Source organism: Bombina bombina, chromosome 6, assembly GCF_027579735.1.
Source record: "Bombina bombina isolate aBomBom1 chromosome 6, aBomBom1.pri, whole genome shotgun sequence".
In the NCBI taxonomy this organism is placed as follows: Eukaryota; Metazoa; Chordata; class Amphibia; order Anura; family Bombinatoridae; genus Bombina; species Bombina bombina.
Genome location: NC_069504.1, coordinates 132,629,045 through 132,641,088, shown reverse-complemented (window position 1 = coordinate 132,641,088; position 12,044 = coordinate 132,629,045). Strand labels below are relative to the sequence as shown.

General features: G+C 42.8%; 1 protein-coding gene across 3 annotated transcripts in view; it reads right to left on the bottom strand.

Annotated features, from left to right (window-relative positions):
* The window catches only part of TBC1D22A (TBC1 domain family member 22A), a 1,537,055-nt gene extending 1,529,087 nt beyond the window's left edge, over nt 1-7,968 (bottom strand). For all 3 annotated transcript variants that reach the window (XM_053716617.1, XM_053716618.1, XM_053716619.1), the window contains exon 1: nt 7,778-7,968. In XM_053716617.1, the coding sequence (XP_053572592.1) occupies nt 7,778-7,839 (62 nt within the window). In that variant the 5' untranslated portion in view covers nt 7,840-7,968. The remainder of the gene's footprint in view (nt 1-7,777) is intronic.
* Between the last annotated feature and the right edge of the window lie 4,076 nt (nt 7,969-12,044).

Sequence of the window (12,044 nt, the reverse complement as noted above, 5' to 3'; positions counted from 1 at the left end):
TGTTAAATACGGCGTGCAGGTTCTTTTGTGAGAACCTGCAGCCGTAGGGGCTCAAAGGCTGGCGAAAGCCTTTGATAAATCCACCCCATAGTATAAGAGTGCTTATATAATTCTAAACCAACAACTAATTAGGTGGACCACAACTTTTCAGCAATAACATCATCATAGTGGTCCTGAACATTACTGTAATCTGACAGCGCATTTCGCTAGGCATTTTTTCATAGATAAGTAGTCAACTTTAAAAAAAAACACCTAGTGAAACGTGTCAGAGGACGGTAAATGTACCAGACCACAATGTTTGTTGTTATTGCTGAAAAGTTTTAATGGATTCTAATAAAGCAAATGTTCATGTATTCACCTGTTAAACGATTGATGCTTGCAAAATAAGAGTTGTTTTAACTCAGGTTCACAGATGGAGTTGTTTTGCTAACACAGTGTGTGGCCCCCTAAATAGTTGTTGGTTTGGACTTATATTGTTTCGGCTTTTGGGGATAGGAACTGCAGGGGGTACCAAATGTGCAAGCTGGATATGTACCAAGGACTGTGATTGTCACTAAGAGTGCTTATATATGCAAAAAAAAATTCACATTATTTTATTATTATTCTACTTACTGAAAGTATTTTTTTTATTGTATAATATATAATTATATATTGTATATAATTATTGTTTATAATATTGAATTGTATTATATTATTGCACTTACATGAAAGTCAAAATTAAACTTGAATGATTTAAATAAAGCATATAATCTTAAGATATTTTTCAATTTACTTATGTTATCAAATTGACTTGTTGTATTGCTCAAAGGCGTATCGAGCAAAAGTGCAATAATGGGATATAGCTGGTGATTAGTGGGTACACACATATGCATCTTGTCATTGGCTCACAATATGTTTTAAGCTAGCTCCTAGGAGTGTATTGCTGCTCTGGAGTTGACGGTAAAGGGATATGAAACCCAAAATGTTTATTTCATGATTCAGTTAGGTTATAAAGTAAATTTAAAAGTTGTTTAAAATTGTATGATCTAAGTTGGTTCATTCTCTTGGTATCCTTTGTTGAAGAAAATGCAATGTACATGGGTGAGACGATAACATGAGGCATATATAAGCAATCAGCAACTCCTGAGGCTACCTAGGTATCCTTTTCAACAAAGGATACAAAATGAATGAAAAAGATTGCATAACAGAAGTAAATTGGAAAGCTGCTTAAAATTGCATGCTCTCTTTGAATCATGAAAGAAAATGTCCCTTTAAGTATTATTTTTACAAATGCCGTTGTGCACCAGACAACCTATAGGTCACTGGACTTGGGTGGTAGGTGGGGTCACACAATGTCCCCCTAAAAACTAAACCTTAGGCAACACCCTTGGTCCCACATCTATATATTTCACAATTGAGCAGTCATTTTATCCCATAGGTTGCCAGTAACGTGTACATAGGAGCACAAACATAGCAATGATTTAACACCCCCATGGTTGCCTGTAACACATAATAGAAAAATCACATTGTTACTTCTTTTTGAGCCATATCTGTAATGAATAGAGGTATAAGAGGCCCTTTACATTTAGCAGACAGGAGGTATAGGAGGCCCTTTACATTTAGCAGACAGGAGGTATAGGAGGCCCTTTACATTTAGCAGACAGGAGGTATAGGAGGCCCTTTACATTTAGCAGACAGGAGGTATAGGAGGCCCTTTACATTTAGCAGACAGGAGGTATAGGAGGCCCTTTACATTTAGCAGACAGGGGGTATAGGAGGCCCTTTACATTTAGCAGACAGGAGGTATAGGAGGCCCTTTACATTTAGCAGACAGGAGGTATAGGAGGCCCTTTACATATAGCAGACAGGAGGTATAGGAGGCCCTTTACATTTAGCAGACAGGAGGTATAGGAGGCCCTTTACATTTAGCAGACAGGAGGTATAGGAGGCCCTTTACATTTAGCAGACAGGAGGTATAGGAGGCCCTTTACATTTAGCAGACAGGAGGTATAGGAGGCCCTTTACATTTAGCAGACAGGAGGTATAGGAGGCCCTTTACATTTAGCAGACAGGAGGTATAGGAGGCCCTTTACATTTAGCAGACAGGAGGTATAGGAGGCCCTTTACATTTAGCAGACAGGAGGTATAGGACAGTGACGTGCACTCATAGGAGGCAGGTGAGGCACTGCCGCACCTGCCATTTGGGACAAATGAAAAAAATATATATAATTTTATTTTAAAAAAAAAACATTTCTAGCTCTATAATATTGTGCAATAGAGAGGCACTGGATTCTGGTGTTTCTCTATTGCGCAATATTTTACATGTATTTTTATTACTAGCCGCTCTGCAGCACCACCCGGTGGTGATTTGCAGCAGCAGCGCAGCTGAAAAAACTGAAAGAGGCACCTCTGATGAGGCCTCGTATTTTCCCTGGGAGACCGGCTCAGCCAATCAACACTGGTTGACTCCCTGGCCCTGCTGTATGGTGCCTATTGCGCATGTGCAACAAGGAGCAGTCTGACGGCGCGGGAACAACAGTCAGTGCCACAGCTCATTGCTAACTGTTTGGGACTGTCAGCGAGTGGAGCCTGAGCTAATCGCAGCTGCTGCTGCCCCCTGGTCCTGCCTGGTCACTGAGGAGCCGTCGCCGAGTCACCAACACAGTCACACAAGTAAGTCAGAATGACAAGCCATCGTGTGTGACTGTGATGTGATGATTTATTGTGAGCACTGCAGTATATAATAAGGCAGAGAGTGGAGACTGACAGACAAGTAGTGGCCGCGGCCGCCGCCCCCCCCCACCCCTCTGCTCTGATGTTAAGTGTCTGTGTGAGTCTCACACAGACACTTAACATCAGAGCAGAGGGGGACTGTGTGATAACTGATGAGTGAGTGACCGGGCGTCAATGACATGTAATGAGACTCTGATGTGACATCATCTTCTCCTCTGCTTACTAAAATGTAAAATGTAAATGAGCAGCCGGCATCTTGTGATTTTGTAGGCAGTAGACAGTGGGCACTAAGGCAGTTAGGCAGAGTAGTGGCCGCCCGCCCCCTATGATGTTAAATTAACTTTATGCCTGATGGTCCCGGTCAGTGTTGCTGCCTACTACTGAGTGTCTGAGTCTGACATCTTCTAGTCTGCTTACAACATTTATTTTACAGAATGATGAGCAGCCATCTTGTGCACACTGCACAATGCACATAATATATTAAATATATTATGTGCACTGTGCAGTGTGCACAAGATGGCTGCTCATTCTTTAAAATCAATTTTGTAAGCAGACTAGAAGATGTCAGACTCAGACACTCAGTAGTAGGCAGCAAAACTGACCGGGATTATAAGGCAGAGAATAGTGGCCTCCCCCTCTCTGATGTTAAATTTTGAGTCTGACCCGGTCAGTGTTGCTGCCTACACCTACTACTGAGTGTCTGAGTCTGACATCTTCTCTGCTTACAAAATTTATTTTACAGAATGAGCAGCCATCTTGTGCACACTGCACAATGCAGTATATCTCTCCCCTCTCTGTCTGTCTCTCTCCCCTCTCTGTCTGTCTCTCTCCCCTCTCTGTCTGTCTCTCTCCCCTCTCTGTCTGTCTCTCTCCCCTCTCTGTCTGTCTCTCTCCCCTCTCTGTCTGTCTCTCTCCCCTCTCTGTCTGTCTCTCTCCCCTCTCTGTCTGTCTCTCTCCCCTCTCTGTCTCTCTCCCCTCTCTGTCTCTCTCCCCTCTCTGTCTCTCTCCCCTCTCTGTCTCTCTCCCCTCTCTGTCTCTCTCCCCTCTCTGTCTCTCTCTCTCCCCCCTCTGTCTCTCTCTCTCCCCCCTCTGTCTCTCTCTCTCCCCCCTCTGTCTCTCTCTCTCCCCCCTCTGTCTCTCTCTCTCCCCCCTCTGTCTCTCTCTCTCCCCTCCGTCTCTCTCCCCTCCGTCTCTCTCTCTCTCCCCTCCGTCTCTCTCTCTCTCCCCTCTGTCTCTCTCCCTTCTGTCTCTCCCCCTCCCCTCTGTCTCTCTCCCTCCCCTCTGTCTCTCTCCCTCCCCTCTGTCTCTCTCCCTCCCCTCTGTCTCTCTCCCTCCCCTCTGTCTCTCTCCCTCCCCTCTGTCTCTCTCCCTCCCCTCTGTCTCTCTCCCTCCCCTCTGTCTCTCTCCCCTCTCTGTCTCTCTCCCCTCTCTGTCTCTCTCCCCTCTCTGTCTCTCTCCCCTCTCTGTCTCTCTCTCTCCCCCCTCTGTCTCTCTCTCTCCCCCCTCTGTCTCTCTCTCTCCCCCCTCTGTCTCTCTCTCTCCCCCCTCTGTCTCTCTCTCTCCCCCCTCTGTCTCTCTCTCTCCCCTCCGTCTCTCTCCCCTCCGTCTCTCTCTCTCTCCCCTCCGTCTCTCTCTCTCTCCCCTCTGTCTCTCTCCCTTCTGTCTCTCCCCCTCCCCTCTGTCTCTCTCCCTCCCCTCTGTCTCTCTCCCTCCCCTCTGTCTCTCTCCCTCCCCTCTGTCTCTCTCCCTCCCCTCTGTCTCTCTCCCTCCCCTCTGTCTCTCTCCCTCCCCTCTGTCTCTCTCCCTCCCCTCTGTCTCTCTCTCTCCCCTCTGTCTCTCTCTCTCTCCCCTCTGTCTCTCTCTCTCCCCTCTGTCTCTCTCTCTCTCCCCTCTGTCTCTCTCTCTCCACTCTGTCTCTCTCTCTCCCCTCTGTCTCTCTCTCCCCCCTCTGTCTCTCTCTCTCCCCTCTGTCTCTCTCTCTCCCCTCTGTCTCTCTCTCTCCCCTCTGTCTCTCTCTCTCCCCTCTGTCTCTCTCTCTCCCCTCTGTCTCTCTCTCTCCCCTCTGTCTCTCTCTCTCCCCTCTGTCTCTCTCTCTCCCTCCCCTCTGTGTCTCTCTTTCTCTCTCCCCCTCTGCGTGTCTCTCTCTTCTCTCTCTCTCTCTCCCTGTCTCTCCCACCCCCTCGGTCTCTCTCCTTACGTGTCTCATTCTCCCCCATGGTCTCTTTCTCTGTCTCTCTACCCTCTGTCTCTCTTTGTCTCTCTCTCCCCTCTGTCTCTTTGTCTCTCTCCCCCCCCTCTGTCTCTCTGACTATCTCTCTCTCCCTGTCTCTCCCACCCCCTCTGTCCAATTTATAATCTAATATCTAATTTCCTTCATTCTCTTGATATCCTTAAATGAAAATCATATCTAAATATGCTCAGTAGCTGCTGATTGATGGCTGCACAATAGATACCTCATGTGATTGGCTCACCCATGTACATTGCTATTTCTTCAACAAAGGATATCTAAAGAATGAAGGCATATCCTAGCCAGTGCCTCACCTGCCTCTGACCTCACTGCACGTCACTGGTATAGGAGGCCCTTTACATTTAGCAGACAGGAGGTATAGGAGGCCCTTTACATTTAGCAGACAGGAGGTATAGGAGGCCCTTTACATTTAGCAGACAGGAGGTATAGGAGGCCCTTTACATTCAGCAGACAGGAGGTATAGGAGGCCCTTTACATTTAGCAGACACTTAGGGGACTTTAAAAATACTGGACATTTGTGTCCAGTATTTTTTTTTTATAGATTTTACTGGACAGGCCTTCTAAAATGCTGGACTGTCCGGTTAAATACTGGACACCTGGCAACCCTAATGCACACAAGCAGCTAGGATTGGCTGTGAACAAGGGGGAGTGTCACAGGGACTGTTTGCGTCCGAAACGTCACAATAAAGGATATACTTTTTGTCACAGTTGACTGAAGCCCAGTGAGTGCTTATTTCAATATTCTTATCATCATTTTATAGCACATTGGCGCAAACCGGCCTGTGTCTTCCACCCACAGACATCCAGTCTGTGTGTTCCTGCCCTGTGTTTGGGGGGGGGGGGGGGGAACAATTTTTATTGATTCTCATGGTTTTCGAATGGGATGTCTAACAAGCTCATATAGGTCTGATGATCAGGTGTACTGTCCACATACTTTTGGCCATATATATATGTATGTGTGTATGTAAAATGAGATTTGTTTCCCTCTAGTGGGACTGATATAGTAAATTTACTTTTAAATACTTAAAAGATTAGCGGTTATGATAAAACCAAAAAGGCAGATGTTTAGATGTGTAACCCATCAGATATGCAAAGCAAATTCCCTAACACAGGTTTTGTAAGCTGCTGCAAATAAATTAGCTAGTTTTGGCAATTTGCAGCATTTTGAAAACCTAGGTTACAGAATTTGCTTTTTTGCCTCTCTAGGGAGTGTGGGACAAAGCACATGTTTTTAGTAAATAGCAAGATGTGTGTCTGTCCAGTATTTTTTGTATAGACTTTACTGGACAGGCCTTCTAAAATGCTGGACACCTGGCAACCCTAATGTCCCTTTAAAGGATTCCAAAACTTAGCATTTTTAAGTTTAAGAATATCATCACAATCGTATCACCAACCCTTATATATCAAAACTTACCTACTTTGACATGAAAACGAGCGTTAGAAGCATAATAAAATTATATTTTTGATCTAGAGAATGATGTCACCGAAGCCAAACCCCCTGTTTATAGTGCCTTCAATACCAAAAAGAATATCCAATCATACTACGTTTTCGTGCATATAATTATTATGCTGTTTTGTCACCCGCCGCATGCGCAATACGATACGGTTATTCACACATGCACAGATTTTAGCTTTGAGTTTAGTTCATTTAATGCTCGTTATTGTAAGGGTCATTATCGCAGTGCAGTTCAATGTTCTTACCTGGCCTATTCCGCTTTAACATCTGTCTGCACATATCGATTCAGACGGTCTGCTGTTTCAATGGAGCGTGACATATTGGATGACGAGTTTATAAGATTGCGCATGCGCATTACGCACAAAATCAGACATTTTGATAACTCAGGTTATCATAAACGATTCGTGCATGAAAAATAATCTGAGAACAGTGGGTTTGGAAATCAATAAATTTTTGGAGCAGCATATCTATATAACAGTAAGAATCTGACACGCAATGCTAATTACAAATATAATTATTATATATGGATAGAGCGATTAAACCAAACTTTTTTTCAAGGTTTAGTGTCCCTTTAATAACGTTGCCAAAGACGTATATAAAATAAATCAATACATCAAATTATTTCTAAAAAAAGAAAGAAAAAAAAGAAAAAGCATGAAGTGCACTGAATATAAACATAGTAGGTTCTTCCCAGTGTACATTTTCAAAAAAATATTATCTATATTTGTAATGCACCAATAGATGCTGCAATACTATACAGACCAGGGGGTAAAAAAATAAAGACAAGACAGGGTTAAACAGACTGAGTCAGCATGAAAGAGGGACCTACTCCCTAAATATACACAGATATAGTTACTGGTTTAGTAACTGTCACTTACTGAAGAAATATGTCCCTGCTACCGTCAATTTGTGTTTGATATTAACCCCTTGGGTGACAGTGTGTACAATGGTAGCAGCACCCAGTGGTTTAATACAGTTATTATTTCCCTTAAACTTAAAATAATAAACACCTATATGGGAGATTGATGCCCCATAATATTTACCTAACAATTCAATAGAGGGACATTAGTTAGACTTGGAGAAAAAGAAAGGTTTTATTTATAAGCCTATTAATTCCTCCCTTTAACAAATAGGAAACAAGAGTATGACATTATTTGTGTCACAAAAATGATTGAAAATACTGTATTAGATTAACGACATTATTTGATCAGCAGAACCCCGTATCTAACTACGGGTTATAGGTCTACATCTGCAGTTAAGATATTTCCATTTTTGGGAAAGATCAGTGTCAGAAGAAAAACTTTACAGATCCATCTCTACCAGGCTTATAATATATCACATATTACACTTCAGCAACGCACCTCCCTGGTACTTTGGACACATTTCTCCTCCAGAACTGTTTTCTGCCAGTGTCACTCGACATTTTGTTCCAGTCTCATCCAATGCCACGAAAGCACCGCTAAATAATTGCCCTAGAATGGACCTCGTAAATTTTACCAGAAAATCCTATCCACAGTGGCACTGGGAGCCGCCATGTTGCGCCTAGGCAAAAAGCGGCTCCACCATTGGACAAAAGGACAAGTTTGGCATCCCTTAACCAATCAGAAGTGGCAATGCTCAGCAGTACGGAAGTCAAAAAAAGTTTTTTTTCTGCCAGTACATGAGAGATAGAACATACATTATAAAACTTGTAGCCGCCCTGGTGTCACAGTGTTGCTGTAGTTTAGAGACACTGGGCAAAATCCTGTGTGACCTTCCTGATTCCTGTGGCAGCGACGTGATTGATGTGCTTCATGACCGCTGTGATTTTCATTCTCTAACGCTGCGCTGTGTATTCCGTAAACCCATATCTAGCACTCAGCACTGCGTTTTTATTATAAATCCATGCCGTCTATACATGAAGATGAGCCATACGGTGCATTATGTGTTGATATGAATACATATTGTTCAATAGAACAGTTAGTGTTTCCTTTTTATCTGTATGAGATGCTGCTCAAGCAAGTAAAATAATGCAATGTTAGCGGTTTCCTAGAAGGTTTGTTGTTATTTTGTATAATGACCATGTGGATCCTGACTAGCGAGGCTAACTGTACATTTGAATTCTGCAAAACTCGTGACTGACTGCAGAAAATTGAAATGTGCATAGGTGGTTTTCATTTTGAATTAGAAGCATTTTTGCAAAAATGCTTCTAGTAAAAATAGTAACAACATTTACTAGAAGCATTTTTTTTACTAATGGAAGTACAAGGTAGCGCTCAGTTTACGCCGGGGTTAGGTTCCAGGAGGAATGGTTGTAAATCAAAACAGTTGTAAATTAAAACCCAGTTTATAATGTAAGTCAATGGGAAGTGAGGGAATTAGGTTCCAGGCCCCTTTTCAAAATTGTCATAAGTAACACCTAATACATTATTTTTAAAGCTTTGAAATGAAGACTTTCAATACTAAACAGCATTATAAACCTAATAATATAGATTGTATCATCATCAAACTAAGTTTGATGAACAAAAATATTTGCTAGCAGCACCCAGGGCCGTCTTTAATATTGACTGGACCCTGGGCAAAAAATTTCTTGGGCCCCCCCTACCCCATGCAATTTTGCTCTCCACCCCAACACCCGAAAAAACAACTAAATCAATTTATTTTTTAATTATTAGCCCAGCGGTGGATCATCCACTGCTGAGCTAATCATTAAAAAAAAAAAAATGAAATAAATTGCAATATGTGAAACTGGACCTAAGCAGTACTAATAAGTAAATAAATATATAAATTCCTCCACTGTGGATTCATTTAATATTCTTTAGAATGTGATTCTGGTGTGAGGTTAGCTGGTTAAAGAGATTTAGGGCAGCCAACAGGAGCAAAGCAAGGTAAAGACTGAGGAGGAAGCATGGAAGTGCAGACAAATACAGGGAGTGCAGAATTATTAGGCAAGTTGTATTTTTGAGGCTTAATTTTATTATTGAACAACAACCATGTTCTCAATGAACCCAAAAAACTCATTAATATCAAAGCTGAATAGTTTTGGAAGTTGTTTTTAGTTATAGCTATTTTAGGGGGATATCTGTGTGTGCAGGTGACTATTACTGTGCATAATTATTAGGCAACTTAACAAAAAACAATTATATACCCATTTCAATTATTTATTTTTACCAGTGAAACCAATATAACATCTCAACATTCACAAATATACATTTCTGACATTCAAAAACAAATCAGTGACCAATATAGCCACTTTTCTTTGCAAGGACACTCAAAAGCCTGCCATCCATGGATTCTGTCAGTGTTTTGATCTGTTCACCATCAACATTGCGTGCAGCAGCAACCACAGCCTCCCAGACACTGTTCAGAGAGGTGTACTGTTTTCCCTCCTTGTAAATCTCACATTTGATGATGGACCACAGGTTCTCAATGGGGTTCAGATCAGGTGAACAAGGAGGCCATGTCATTAGATTTTCTTCTTTTATACCCTTTCTTGCCAGCCACGCTGTGGAGTACTTGGACGCGTGTGATGGAGCATTGTCCTGCATGAAAATCATGTTTTTCTTGAAGGATGCAGACTTCTTCCTGTACCACTACTTGAAGAAGGTGTCTTCCAGAAACTGGCAGTAGGACTGGGAGTTGAGCTTGACTCCATCCTCAACCCGAAAAGGCCCCACAAGCTCATCTTTGATGATACCAGCCCAAACCAGTACTCCACCTCCACCTTGCTGGCGTCTGAGTCGGACTGGAGCTCTCTGCCCTTTACCAATCCAGCCACGGGCCCATCCATCTGGCCCATCAAGACTCACTCTCATTTCATCAGTCCATAAAACCTTAGAAAAATCAGTCTTGAGATATTTCTTGGCCCAGTCTTGACGTTTCAGCTTGTGTGTCTTGTTCAGTGGTGGTCGTCTTTCAGCCTTTCTTACCTTGGCCATGTCTCTGAGTATTGCACACCTTGTGCTTTTGGGCACTCCAGTGATGTTGCAGCTCTGAAATATGGCCAAACTGGTGGCAAGTGGCATCTTGGCAGCTGCACGCTTGACTTTTCTCAGTTCATGGGCAGTTATTTTGCGCCTTGGTTTTTCCACACGCTTCTTGCGACCCTGTTGACTATTTTGAATGAAACGCATGATTGTTCGATGATCACGCTTCAGAAGCTTTGCAATTTTAAGAGTGCTGCATCCCTCTGCAAGATATCTCACTATTTTTTACTTTTCTGAGCCTGTCAAGTCCTTCTTTTGACCCATTTTGCCAAAGGAAAGGAAGTTGCCTAATAATTATGCACACCTGATATAGGGTGTTGATGTCATTAGACCACACCCCTTCTCATTATAGAGATGCACATCACCTAATATGCTTAATTGGTAGTAGGCTTTCGAGCCTATACAGCTTGGAGTAAGACAACATGCATAAAGAGGATGATGTGGTCAAAATACTAATTTGCCTAATAATTCTGCACTCCCTGTATAAGTTTACTGACTAGAACAGCAGAACTACTATGGGAAGTTGTAAAATCTGAGACAGAGAAAATAAAAACTATAAAAATAAACCTTACATTAATGTGTGAAGTATTAGCATGACACTATACATCAGCCACAGCAGCACATGTCACTTCTTTGCTATGAACAAGTTCCCTCTCACCCTGCACTAGACAATGCTGCATGGGGAGGGGCGTGTGTGCACTCACTTATTCTTCCCACTGACACCTTTCTACAAAGCACTGTTCCCCTAACAAACTTCAGTTAGTTGATCTTAGGGCCACAGCAGAAAGAGCAGGGCTAAGGGGACCAGCAGGCTGTATGCTGTCTGTCCAAGGCTGCATGGATAGAGTGTGAGATGAGTCACACAGCCTCAAGACTGAAGAGAGCAGTGTATGCAGCTGCACAGATGCTCAAATCCTCACGTGCCTACCGCTCCAGCTTTCTGCTGTATGCGCCTACAGTCAGCCCTACCCAGAAACAATCCCCACAACCAGAGCAGTTACCTGGTAACAGTGGTAACCCCAGTAGGACCTTTTCTGATGCAGTGGGAATGGCTGGAATGTCGAGTTAGGGCTTTGCATTCAGTGCTGCACAGTGCACATCTAAAACAGCACATGGCAATAGCTTGGCATGTCACATGACACCGGCACGGTCTGGCACAGTTTTTTTTTTTTTTTTAAATATATATATAAGCAGAGTACTTTTGACTGTGACAGTATTAGGACTGAATGTGTGTGTTCCCCATGTCACATCAACAGTCTGGGTATGAACCATAAAAAAAAAAAAAAAAAATTTTTTTTTTTTTGGACTCTTGGGCTCTCAACAGAGACTGGGCCCTGGGCAGCTGCCCCTTTTGCCCTGTTTTAAAGACGGCCCTGGCAGCACCTAATTAAATAATCACACAACAGACTGCATCATCATCACACTAAGTTTAATGAACAAAAACATTTTTTTACTTGCATTTTTCTGCAAACAGTTCTCTGCATTGTTAGCTTGTTAGATAATATTGGGTCTGCACCTATTCTATGCATTTCAATCTGCAGTGGTTAATAAGCAGTTAGGCACCCTCACCTCAAGCAGCTGGACAGGAATATAATAGGGAAGTGGCTGCTAAATCTTGTTGCTCAATAGCTAATGTCTGCTCTGTGTACACAGATCAATTTAA